We start from the raw sequence: 12,613 nt of genomic DNA, 5'->3' as shown, positions 1-12,613 counted from the left end.
GACCCTAATAATATTAAGCATGCGAATTACCCAAACATCAAAATTTGTGCCATCGAAACTAAGAGTGTCAAAGAATCCTAAACCCATAGTCGACATCCTTACTATCTAGGCGGTAAAGCCTAGTAAGGCGAGACCTAGCTCCGATACCAATTGAATGGACGTGGACGTTGCCTAGAGGGGGGTGAATAGGCGCTTTAAAATAATTATGGTTTAGGCTTGAATAAATATGGAATCAAACTAACATTTAATTAGTAAACCATAAAACCTAAAAGAACTAGGATCACTTATGTGCACCAACAACTTATGCTAAGTAAGATAAACAACTAAGTGATAGCAAGATATATAACATGAAACAATATGGCTACCACAACCTAATTGGAGACCACGACGCTTGCCCGAAGCTTTACACCACAATGATTGAGCTCTGAAACACCATCAACCATCTAGGGTGCCAAGGCACCCAAGAGGAACAGGCTCTAGGGTGCACAAACCCCCAAGAGTAATAAGCTTCTCAAACTTTACTTCCACGTATCACCGTGGAGAAATCAAAACTATGCACCAAATGCAATGGCAAGGGAACATAGAGTGCCCAAGTCCTTCTCTCTCAAATCCCACCACAACAACTAATGTTATGGAAGAAAATGTAAAGGAAGAACAAAAAAGAAAACGGAGAACTCCAAGATCTAGATCCAAGGGGTTCCCCTCACATAGAGGAGAAAGTGATTGGTGGAAATGTGGATCTAGATTCCTCTCTCTTTTCCCTCAAGAACTAGCAAGAATCATTGGAGGGATTGAGAGTTAGAAAGATCAAATAATGTCAACAATGGGGGTAGAACACGACTCGAAGGATGGGGCCATTGGTGAAGAAGTCCCCCTTAAATATCCCCCCCCCCAATCCAACCGTTATGCCCACAAGTCGTGCTCAAGCGGTACTACCGCTTGGGGGAGCGGTACTACCGCTTAGCATGGCCAAAACAGCCCAACGGGATAGAAGAACATGAGGGTAGTTCTGCGAGAGAGGTAGTACCGCTCGGGGGAGAGGTAGTACCGCTCGAGGGAGAGGTAGTACAGCTTGAGAGGTACTACCGCTCTACTACCGCTCACAACACGGAGAGCTGAAAATAAGCAGAAATGTTGCGGTAGAAGGGAGCGTAAGTACCGCATAAGCGGTACTAACGCTCGGGGGAGCAATATTACCGCTTAGATCAGTAATACCGCTCTACTACCTCTCTACTACCGCTTAAAACAAAACTAAGACCCAAGCAAAACAAATGGATGCAATAAAAGCTAGACTACCATAACTTTCACATACGAGCTCCGAATTGAGCAAACTCAAGCTTGTTGGATAGAGGACGACAAGAGCTATCCAACAACTATAATATTAAGATGAGGCAGTATAAGAATGCCAATGATCAATGTTGAAGAAACCATTAACTTCTAGCTGCTCACTCGGCTTGGGAGTAGCTATTAATCATTTAGTCAGCCTATTAATTGGATTAATCGGTCGACTATTAATCGGTGTAAATTTAATAGAAGCAAATTTTATATGGCGAAGAAAATCAACATTGCAAAATGTGAAGCAAATGTGACAATTTATTTTCTCAATAGATGAGGCAGTATAAGAATGCCAATGATATAGAGATGTGAAACCTCTATAAATGAAGAACCAGCAAAAACTCCAACATCGAAAACATCATAGAAGATGCATATGGACTCCGTTTTCGATGAACTCGAACTTGTCATGAACATGACCATAAGCTCTAAAACTCACAAATAGAAACACCAAACAAGAACCAAGAAAGATGATGCAACGATGCAATTGGTTTGAGCTCTCAACAAACGATATGATCAAGCTACTCACTTGAGAGCCCCCATTAATAGTATGCAATTGATCCTACAACCTGGTCTCCCGACTACCACCATGAGACCGGTAAAATAGAAAACCTATCAAGGGCAAACCTATACCTTGCGCGTAGTCCACTTGAGCTAGATGATGATGATCTTGACTTCCTCAAGATGGACCACCTTTCTTGATTGTGTTGGCTCGATGAAGACTAGTTGATTGGTCCCCCATACTCCACTATATGTGAGCCACTCTTCGGCACATCTTCAGAAGTCCATTATCACCAAATGGATGGCAAGCTTCAACCATGATCTCTTCATGATGCTCCACTTGAACTTGCAAACCGCAATCTTGATGATGATCACCACTTGATGTCATCCTACATGGGTTGTATGAGATATTCCTCTTGACACAAGCCCATGGAAACATACCTAACCCCACATGAAACTCTCACGTAGACCATGGGTTAGTACACAAAGCGTAATGGCCAATGCTTACCATACCATGGGATCACTTGATCCCTCTCGATACACCTTGTACGCTTTTTGTGTTGATCAACTTGATTCACTCTTTGACTTAGTCTTGATCAACCTTATATCTTATATTCTCTCTTCATAAAGATGATGTCTTGAAGGTAACATGAATGTTCACACAATCTTCTTATTTAAGACATGCTTGCAATAAGCTCAACACTTACATGACAAATCTTTGGATAAAACTTGGAATACCACCTTGGTCACCATATAAACTCCTTGAAACCAACACATGGACTTCAAGAAGTGCCTATGGGAAAAACCGTCGAATATAACTCAAGGAAACTATTAGTTCATAGGGATTGTTATGAATTAGCAAAACCACAAATGGAGAAATATGCTCTAACAAAAGTGGTGGTGGAAGACATCAAGCAACAAAGTGTGGTGGTCTATGGCGCGACCATACATGAATTCATATAATAATCTAGTACTTTTGTGCAACTTCATTCACGAGTTTCGAAGTTTAAATTTCGAGGATCACAATCTAGCGAAGCATGCTTAATATTGAGGGGTTGGTCGTCATGTTTGGTTAGGCCAACCCAGTAATCTTCTTTTTGTTCTCGTAAGATCCAACCCTTCGGGATCGAGGGGAGTCATGCAGCGGTTGGCCCTGTTGTTCTTCTTGCTCCAAAATTTTGATTTCCTTTATTCTAGCCTCCTTGACCTCGACACCAATGGGTTTCGGTCTTCCACTAGGAGATCTCAGCTTTTGGCGCATGGCGCCACTGGATATCTAGATCAAAATTGATCTGGTCGGGCGTGCCCTCATCTTTGGCTAGAGAGGTTTCATGAGGGCGTGGCATGAAGCTTCGCTGCCTTGCCAGTGTCATGGGACATGTCTAAGTATAAATTTCCATGACGTTGACAATGATGGAGAAAGTCATGGTGGCTGCGACCGGAGACTTGTAACAGCGGAGAAGGGTTTTGGTTGCGTTGAAGAATGAAGACACGTGTTCTTTCCTATGTTTTGGGTGTTAAAGGCTTGCGGGGACGACCTTGGTGGGAGAGGAGGCAACGCAGGTGGACAACATTTGGGGGGACGGGGCTTCCTGAGTACCGAGCCACAATCTCTAGGGTGAAATCCCAAGGTCTGGACTTCGTTGGTTGTACTTGGCAATAGTCTTGCGAAGGCATTGTTTTTGGGATCTTAGACTCTCTCGAGGGTGAAAAGTCAAGATCCTTGATCGGGCAATGACAACACTTGTTCATTATTTCCTTTTTGGACGCGTCACTTTTGGAGAACTTATTATGTAGTCTCGATGTTGTCTTTGGTGGTAATCAAAATGTTGTTGTTGTGAATGTTTCGTCACTACCACGGTGTCTTTATTTTTATATTTCTTTTTTAGTTTGTGTTCTTGGTTGTGTGAATCTTTGATGTCTTGTTGGTATAAAGGTTGAGTATAATTGGTATCTTTGTGATATTAATATTTTTTTTATCAAAAAACATTGTGACGAGATAATAAAGCTTCACGGATTCTTAAAAAAACCAACAATGGTTGTGTTAAAATAAAACTCAACAATGGTGGTCTTGAGTTACTCCACATACCCCTCAACCCAAACAAAAATATTACTTAGAACATCTCCAACAGCCGCACCAAAAAATGTGCCCACGAGCTAAAACGCCATTTTAGCGCGGGGGCACGGTTTCGCGTGCTCCAGCCGAAGCGGAAAAGTGAGACGCGAGGAAAACGGGTGTGCGCTCGGGAAAAAGAGGGCGGGCTCGCGCTAGATTTGGCGTGCGTCGTCCGACGCGCCTATAAAATGCAGCGTCCGCTACACACCCTTCCACCGAATAAGTCACCCCCTCGTCTCGTCACGCGCCCTCGCTCGCCTCGCCACGCGCCCCTCTGCCTCTTTCCTCGCCTCGTTGCCGCCGCGCCACCGGTGAACTTCGGGCTAGCGCGGCGTCTGCGCGCGTCCCTCCGACACGTTCTACACCGAGATCCAATCCGGCAAGATGCGCCTCGGCCTCGGCAAGTTCGAGCCCGCCCACGAGGCCGTCGCGCGTACAACGCGGCGGCGTGGCGCCTCAACAAGCCTCGAAGGGAGATGAACTTCCCCGAGGTGATGACGATGGAGTCGGCGCAAAACGTCTCGCCTCGTCCACGGGTTATCATCGAAAAGGACCGTCGCAGGAACCGGAGGCGGGAGCGTCGTCTCAGCATTGCTGAGATGGACGAGCATGCCATGGCGGAGTGGCGCCAACAGTTCCCGTAGGACGTCCTCGACGAGCGCCAATTCTTCGCGCAGAGGAGGGCGGAGAGGACAGCGGAGCAAGCCGCCTATTGTGAAGATAGGCGTACGCGGAAGCAAGCCGCATTCTTCGAGATGGAGATGAAGGAAGCGTCGACTTGGTCCTCCGACGATGAACGCTGGGCTGACGCCTTTATCACGACGGAGGAATCGAACTATGATTTACACGCTATAAACAAAAAAATTATGCGATGTGTGTTGGGCGGCTGTTGGATGTTGGAGATGCTCTTAATCACGATCGCTGTTCTGTGGGGAAAAAATACAGCACGAACGCCGTCGCTGACAGCGGATGAGCGGGGCATGAGAAGGGTGATGAAGGAAGGAGGGCAGGGGGCTCCGATTGGTGCCACTGCCACCCAACGGCGACCCATCCGAGATCCGACCAACGCCGTCGCCGGTTTGCGGCAGATCCGATTCCGAGGAGGAGAGCTGTGTGTCGGTGGACGGCGGTCCGAGGGTGCGGCAAGGAAGGTGACAGTGCTCCTAAGCTGTAGCAGCGTCAAATTGTATTTTCTCATTGCAAGTATCTTCAATGGTAAATCCTTTTAACTTGTTCTTGTTAAGCTGGGAAAAAAGTGGGTCCAAACGAAATTGAATTGTTTGTTTGTTTGTTCGTTAGCGGCAGAACATCAAACACTTACGGATGCGTCATGATCTACTGTAGACTTTGTGGCATTCTAACTTACCATAAACTTCATACATCCTTCCCCGCAAAAAAAAAAGAACAAAAACACTCCATCCATCCTTAATTTAATCCTCAAAATGTTGCAACATGTTCATATAGTATATATGGTATTTCGGAGTACAAAATATTTGTGTTACTTTTTTCAAGTGTACTTCATAGTCTTCAACAGAACTGAAATAATCTATGTCTCTCCACCCCACGTTCCCAAAGATCGGCGTGCTACGTAGTAAACTAATATAAAAGCATTTGGGTCACTACTTTAGTGATCTAAATGCTTTTATATTAGTTTACGGAGGGAGTAGGATAGTAGTACAAATTACATTTATTGATCAATTCAAAATAAACTAGCCTATATAGATACAAAACACGCGACATTAATTTGTACTCTGAGAAGCTATCGTCAATTGTTTCCTCTTGTTCATCGACAATCATTGTGTTTCATCTAGTAGCTAAACAGCAGTCAACCGAGAACGTTGTGTCAGCTCTTCAAAGGCGCGCATCGCTTCACTGTCAAGTCCTCCCGCAAACTACAAATTCCAAGAATCAAGCAAACATACAAAATGAGAATATGGCATCATCCTTGATTCATTTGAAGGACGGGCGCAGTACATACCTGGTGAACCCTATATGTGAAGCGCACGCTCTGAGCAACAAGAGCAGCCTCATTCCCTCCTCCTGTATAAGCTGTTATTTCCTTGAGGGCTCTTTTCATGTACACCTTTGCCAGTGTTACTGATGCCACCCTCATCTGCAAATTCAAACAAACCAACAATTCCCGACCGGTTAATCTCAGTTTGACGCAAATATCAAGTACAGAGATACTTTTTTCTTTAACTGAATACAGATATACTTATTAAATGACTACCTTCGAAGCAACCCCTGAATCAAGCATCCATTCAGTTGGAATTCCAAACTGTTTATAGCACGGCATCACCGAGCTCCTCAGATTCACCAGTCTCTTCATGCTCTTCTCCAACCTGGCAAACAATTAAGTGCATTAACTAATCAAGTTTCAGCATCCAGATCACGTGTCAGCTCAATTGGTTCTTGATTTCATACTTATCCAGCATGCTTGATATCTTCCTCAGAGTAGCCTCACACGAAGTAGGGCTGCCATCGTCGGCGTTCAGGGAAGAGATCTCTGTTACAACACACTTGAGATCCCGGTATTCAAACGCTGCTTCCCGGAGTGCATCGGCTTTCCTCTCCGGCCAACTGAAGTGCTTCAACACGCCTGTCTCATCAGACTGAAATTTACAGCAACTAATTTTGATCAGTAATCACCTCACCAATCATGCCAGTTGCCATCCTTGCAGTGGTACTGGTAAAGACGACACATGGAACCAAATATTATTGTGTTTGCTTGATTACCAGAGTTGAAAGTTGTTGATCAAGCCAATCAACAAAGGTCAGCACTTGCTCCACATCGGTGTAAGTAGTAGTCTGAACTTTGTCAATGAGACCATTGATGAAGTCTCCTTTTGTTTCAACATCCGTTTTGATCTGAGAAAATGATAAATATATATCTAGTAAGAAATCATGTCTAGCAAAATAATTCCAGGGCCGTTTCATGGTATAGAACGAAGTGCTGACCGCCAATAAGTGTGTGGAGCGATTCTGTAGCTCGCCAACGATGCTGTTGTGATGAGCAGCACTGACAGTCACAGCTTTCTTGGTGTCACGCTTGTTCAGGGAGTTGTACATCTCAACCAACGCGGTTGCCTTGTTCACTGTGCCTATTGTGCCACGTTGCGGAGGGGGAGGTGGTGGTGCCGGGGCTCTTCCGAGGATTTTACTAGGTGGCGGCGGCGGCGGCGGTGAGGGGGCCTTCGGAGGCTGTGGTTTGCTCATGGCACTGTCTTTTTGGTTGCTCCGTTGCGCCACAGCGGTCTGTGCCTGCTGAATTGAGAATCAAAAATCATTTGCTGTCTGTTAGCCATTGGCTGCTGCGTACAGTTGTGAATGAAGATGGGCATCTCATGTAGATCAAAGCAGGTTGCAGGTAAAGGGAGAAATGTACTACTCCTACTAAATAAATTCAGTTTTGCTTTTAGGAAATGGAAGAAGAAGCAACTGCAGAGTGATCAAAGAGGTCTGTGCTGACATGGAGCCCAACTTACATGGATGTCATGCTGTTCCTGAAGTCGTGTGATGGTGCAGCGCGCAAGGGTGAGCTGGTGCGTCAGGCCGCTCTTGTCGCATTCCAGCTCGGTGTTGAGCAGCTGCAGCCTCTCCACCTCCTTCCTGAGGGCCTCCACCTCCCCACGCAGCTTGCGCGTCTCCTCCTCGGAATCCTCCTTGTGCCTCTTTGTCTTTGCAGCTGCACCAGCCACCACCCTCTCCTCCTTGCTGCTCACCCTCACAGGCCTCCTGGCTCGAGGAGGGGTGGCGGGTGCCGGAGCTGGAGACGAAGAAGCTTCCTTGATGGGTGCTGGTGCTGCTCTTGGAGCCCTGGCTCGGACGGCCACCGATGGCGAGGAGATCCTGCCGCCATGGCCGTTGCTCAAAACCTGCTGCTTCATTGCGTGTGTGAATCCAAGGAGCAGCCTAAGCTAGTGGTCTAGCCTTTATTGCTGTGTTGCGACCTCAACTGAATACTCAGTGTCAGAAAGGAAGGTGCTGCCCGGGTGGTGGTTGGCGATGGCAATATATATTGGAAATTTGGCATGCAGCATGTGGGTTGTGGAACTGGAATCAGCGCACAGCTCAGCTCTTTGTTGACTGCAAAGCGGCAGATACAAACAAGAGAATTATCAGTGTCAATTGCAGTGAGGAAAAAGGGAGAGGGCAACAACCTGATTGCTGTGTTTAATGCAATAGGTAGGGGTAGGCTGCTTCAGTTGAGAGCGGCCAATCGGCCGTGACAATGAGAGGACGACGGACAGGACCAGAAAGCAGAGCAGAGCAGAGCAGTGCAGGCAACAACACACCAATAAACCAGTGCTGTTACTATTAACCAACCGAAAACACAGTACTGCACTGTTGCATTGCAATACGAGATCTACTCTACTCTATACATGTCAAACGGTAATTACCGTCCCTCAAAATGTTTATATTATTCTGGTGTATGAAGACTCTACTTATTTTACCATGCAGTAATTTCCTGTAACTTGGTGTACACTTGCATCTGGCTTATTTATGCATTGGTTGAGGTTCTTCTTGTAATCCCATCTTAGGGGGTTAAAAATAGTGCAGACTGCAGAAAAACAGGTGGAAAGACAAGACAGCAGCATATAAAGCATTGGATGCTAATACAGACCAAATCATTAAGCCACACACATTTAATATTGAGGGCAGGCAGTTGACAAAAGGCCGGGGTAGTTGTGTATACTTTTAGGCCATGTGAGAACCACTTAGCTGAATGTATACAGTTTAATGTGAAGAAGCACACGAAAATCTGCGCATTTCGGGAAATAGATAAGCAATTCATGTTCAAGGCTCACTAACAATTTGTCCCCCCTCCTTTTTTTTCACTTTCGTAACTTTAAGAAAGACTTTGCTTTTCATTTGTTTAATACATGCCTGGTGTGTGCGCCACCTGGCTTTCTAACCAGTCACCACTAGTTCAATACAAAATTAATTTGGCATAATACAACACAAGTGATCAGTTCATTACAAAACACATGTAACTGAAGACTGGTGATAGTGCCTGCCGTCTTTTGTCTTTGCCTTTTTAGTATAGTTTAACAACTGGCTCAATCACTAACTAGTTTTATACTTTAAGCAATGACACACTCATGAGGCATGACAGACCAACTCCATGCACTAAACTGAATCTAAGCTAACTCACCTAAGTGATAACAAAACGAACAAAGAAACAAAAGTCGTTCTCCAGCAAAAATTGGTGAGAAGAGGCAACTCTCATGGTAGAACTATGTCTCCTAACCGAAGAGAGCATCAACACAATAAAATCCATGTGAAATGGAGTAAGTAGAAGAAAGAAAGCGTCCAAGAGGACCAGTGGATTATAACAGAGTACTTCATCCTCCAAATAGAAATCATAATCATTGACAGTAATTTAAAATGATCGCATGAATTTCATCATAATATTCCTTACGAAAAAGTTATGAGGGACAAAAGGGCGCACCTTGTTTTGCAGGATGCAAGGCAAGAGACAAGCAGCTCCAAAGGAAATAATCTGATAGCAGAACAGTGGAGAGGTGCTGCTACTTATAGATGCCACGAACAGGTTGCTGATAGTGGGAAAGTAGGTGTGACATTTGGATCAAACTGAGGACCAACAATTGAATGCGCAATCTTGTATATGTATAAACAAAAAGAAAATGCCCAGCTAGCTAGCTGTTGGTGGAATGTCTCAACATTCCCCCTTCACATCACTGAACAACCAACCCAACGAAAGCAACCCAAACTCCCAAAGTGCATATCAGTCTTATGTGTCAGGGCACAGATACATCCACTGGTAAGCCACTTCTTTTATTGATAAAATGTATACAAAAGCTTCCATGTGTTACAAGTGCATGGATTGGTCATTAACATGTTGAAGAGCTACAGCTCACCTGAGTTTCAAATTGTGGTTGGACATGACATCAGAGTTGGAGATTGACCACCTAAACTCACTTAATGGCCCCAACTGCACTTCCAAGATTTTGCATGTGCTGCTTCAAGTTCAAATCATACATTCAAACTGAGCAAAATACAACAACTTGCAAGAGCAGATGTGCACATAATCAACATTTGATTTCATACACCTAGAGACTACATCCACTGGTTAATACAGGCAATAAGCGTACTTCCTACTAGCACACAATTCTGGCCTAATCATACAACCACTACAGCTAAAGGAAAAACTCTAGCTCTTTGCCATCACTTCAACTCTCACAGTTTCCAAAATTCTGGAGCAGCTTCGTTCTTCAAAATATCCCTCCAACGTATGGCAATGCAAGCGCTGAGAACAAACCTGCCCAGGACCAGCCAGAGGGCAAGATTGAGTGCCAACCATTGCCGGTGTTGGCCTCTCCTGGGAAGTCCGACCCAAAGTCCGATGATCCAGAAATGCCTGAGCCACTTGGGTTCAGCACTGATGATCCTGGATTAGAACCAGATGCACCAGTAACAGGGCTAGTGGATGATGTAGTAGGAGCAGTGGATCCAACAGTAGAGCTGCAAAGATGAAATAGTTCACCATACACATCATTGCATTAAACACGAGAGTTCCATGTGACCAGAATGCAAATTTATAATCTTCACCTCGTTGGTGAAGACATTGATGATGCCAATACACAGGTTCCTGAGCCTGCAAAGAGGAGACGCAGGCACGATATTTCAGAACACCCAACTGAAAATCCTCGATGCTATCTAGAGACCAGAAGGAGAAAATAGAGACTCTCTTACTCGGATTGGCATTGGCAAGCATTGCGGCACCCCCAAAGTCGCAGCTGGAGGGTTTAGGGTTCTTCTGGTAATAGCTGTTGAAGGCGTATGACGCGTGGGCTTCCAAGGTATTTGGATAGTAGCAGCTCCCTGATGGCTGTATCGGTGAGCAATCTGCTCCCCCAATACCGCACGCATAGTCCAGTGCATCCTGGAGCGCGGTTTCTGATGAGCCGGCCTTGGCCACGCACCAGGCTTGCTGTCCTGACACAACTGGAGCTGTGGCTGGAGTAGTGGTCGGAGCAGTAGGTGGTGTGGTGCCAACAGTAGGCACCATTGGGTTCGTCGCTGGGTTTGTCAATGGTGCTGATGGAGGGAAAGTTGAAGGGGTGGTAACAGGAATGGTGACTGGCGTGTTTGGTGCAGATGTCGAAGGGGTTGGCAATGGTAATGTGGTAGAAGGGTCATTTGAGGGGGTTGTGATAGGTGTGGGCAAAGGGTTTAATGAAGGGATTGTGATGGTAGGGTTTGTGGACGGCACGGTGATGATTGTCGGTGTTGGGTTCGTCGATGGGACTGTGATGGGCGTCGTCGGGTTGGTCACCTGAGCTGGATCCAAGTCATCATGGACAGTTGGTTTGCCTGTGTTAGCAACGATTAAGTATTCAGAGTGATTAATTAGCATGGAAGAAAGATGGAATGCTAAGTTTCATGTTCTGATAGAACAGAGGCACATGACTAAGTATACAAGAAAGTAGGTATGAGATGCATATTGCCCATGAGGGCTATGAAATGAAATCTTAGAAGAGAAATTATCGTTACATGCATGGTCAGTTGTAGGCAGGTACTAGTATGAAAAGAGAAGGAATGGGCCACACATGCATATCCCATCCCAGTATGCAGTGTATCTATACCGTGATGCTCCCCAATCTGAAGCACCACAAATCAGCACAGTTAATCTCTCCCAGTCCCAGATCGAGATGTAAACGCTGAAGTGAGTAGTATCGTGTTACTACTCCAGACACAGAGTAGGATTTGCGTACAGATTGAAGGGGAAGTTAAGTTGACAAATTAATCGTTCGTCCGTGGTATATATCACCTCAATCAAGAAAAGAAATCGTGTGCTGCAGCCGCAGGTAGAGGCGCAAGAGTACATTACCGAATCTAAAAATGTCAGCGATACTTGTGCAGATGAGCCTCCGGGACGGGGATCTAAACAGGAATTATGGTGGTGGCAGGCAGGGTTTTATGGCGACAGAGCAATTGGAGAAAGAAGAAGAGGAAGTACCTGAGACTGAGGGGAGCTCGAGGAAGAGGAGGGAGCAAGCGGGGAGGAGGAGGAAGAGGAGGAAGAGGTGGCGAACCACCATCCTCGCCGCCGACCGCTCCGCAAACAGACAAGAAAGAAGTGGGTCGCCGCCGTAGCCTCTGCTAGCGTTGTTTTTTGGGGGCTGCCCGAGGGAAGGGAAAGGTGGTGGTGGTGGTGGTAGGCACGAGAGCGAGGGATGGGCGGAAAAGGCACAAGGTGAGAGAGAGAGAAAGCACGCTCACACTCGCTGCAACATCCGTCTCGAATGGAATACTCGTATCTATCTATGCGCACCGCAACATCCGTCTCGAATACAATACCGTAAGGGCATCTTCAATGAAGAACTGTAAAAAAACTTATATTTAAAAACGGGGAGTACTTCGTTATATCTTTGATCCGATACTTTTGTTCACTTTTACAATTTAATGTAGTGTTGTATTGATCTGATAAAATGATCCGGACGTCCGTCTTTCGATAAGTCGGAGACAAATATGGAGAGCTTGCGAGAGTTCGAACATGTACTTAACCAATCGTATGCATGTCTTTCTTTTCTCCTTCCTTTCATCCGCAAGTGCATGGGTTTTCTTTTCCTCCTTCCCAACCGGATACTAAACCACAAATATCTTCACTAAATGCATGGTCCCCATCTACTTTTTCTC

General features: G+C 45.6%; 2 protein-coding genes across 3 annotated transcripts; both read right to left on the bottom strand.

Moving 5' to 3' along the window:
• Positions 1-5,378: 5,378 nt before the first annotated feature.
• Positions 5,379-9,508, bottom strand: LOC123448125 (protein CHUP1, chloroplastic-like). 2 transcript variants are annotated; one of them, XM_045124902.1, is made up of 8 exons: positions 9,402-9,508; positions 7,435-8,035; positions 6,908-7,213; positions 6,686-6,817; positions 6,374-6,561; positions 6,180-6,291; positions 5,928-6,062; positions 5,379-5,841 (listed from the first exon to the last, which is right to left on the bottom strand). In XM_045124902.1, the coding sequence occupies exons 2-8, from the start codon at positions 7,834-7,836 to the stop codon at positions 5,764-5,766; spliced, it is 1,353 nt and encodes a 450-aa protein (XP_044980837.1). In that variant the 5' UTR covers positions 7,837-8,035; positions 9,402-9,508; the 3' UTR covers positions 5,379-5,763. The 2 variants fall into 2 exon arrangements, with proteins under 2 accessions (XP_044980837.1, XP_044980838.1); XM_045124903.1 differs by having other exon boundaries at positions 6,908-7,210.
• A 219-nt stretch (positions 9,509-9,727) lies between these two features.
• LOC123448126 (G8 domain-containing protein DDB_G0286311-like) lies at positions 9,728-12,142 on the bottom strand. Its single transcript, XM_045124904.1, has 4 exons — positions 11,934-12,142; positions 10,667-11,287; positions 10,523-10,568; positions 9,728-10,435 (listed from the first exon to the last, which is right to left on the bottom strand). Exons 1-4 carry the CDS (start codon positions 12,013-12,015, stop codon positions 10,186-10,188), a joined length of 999 nt encoding a protein of 332 aa, XP_044980839.1. The 5' UTR covers positions 12,016-12,142; the 3' UTR covers positions 9,728-10,185.
• Positions 12,143-12,613: the final 471 nt, after the last annotated feature.

This window comes from Hordeum vulgare, chromosome 4H (genome assembly GCF_904849725.1).
Source record: "Hordeum vulgare subsp. vulgare chromosome 4H, MorexV3_pseudomolecules_assembly, whole genome shotgun sequence".
Classification (NCBI taxonomy): Eukaryota; Viridiplantae; Streptophyta; class Magnoliopsida; order Poales; family Poaceae; genus Hordeum; species Hordeum vulgare.
Note: the sequence above shows the minus strand (reverse complement) of the source record. Positions and strands in the feature narration are given on the sequence as shown.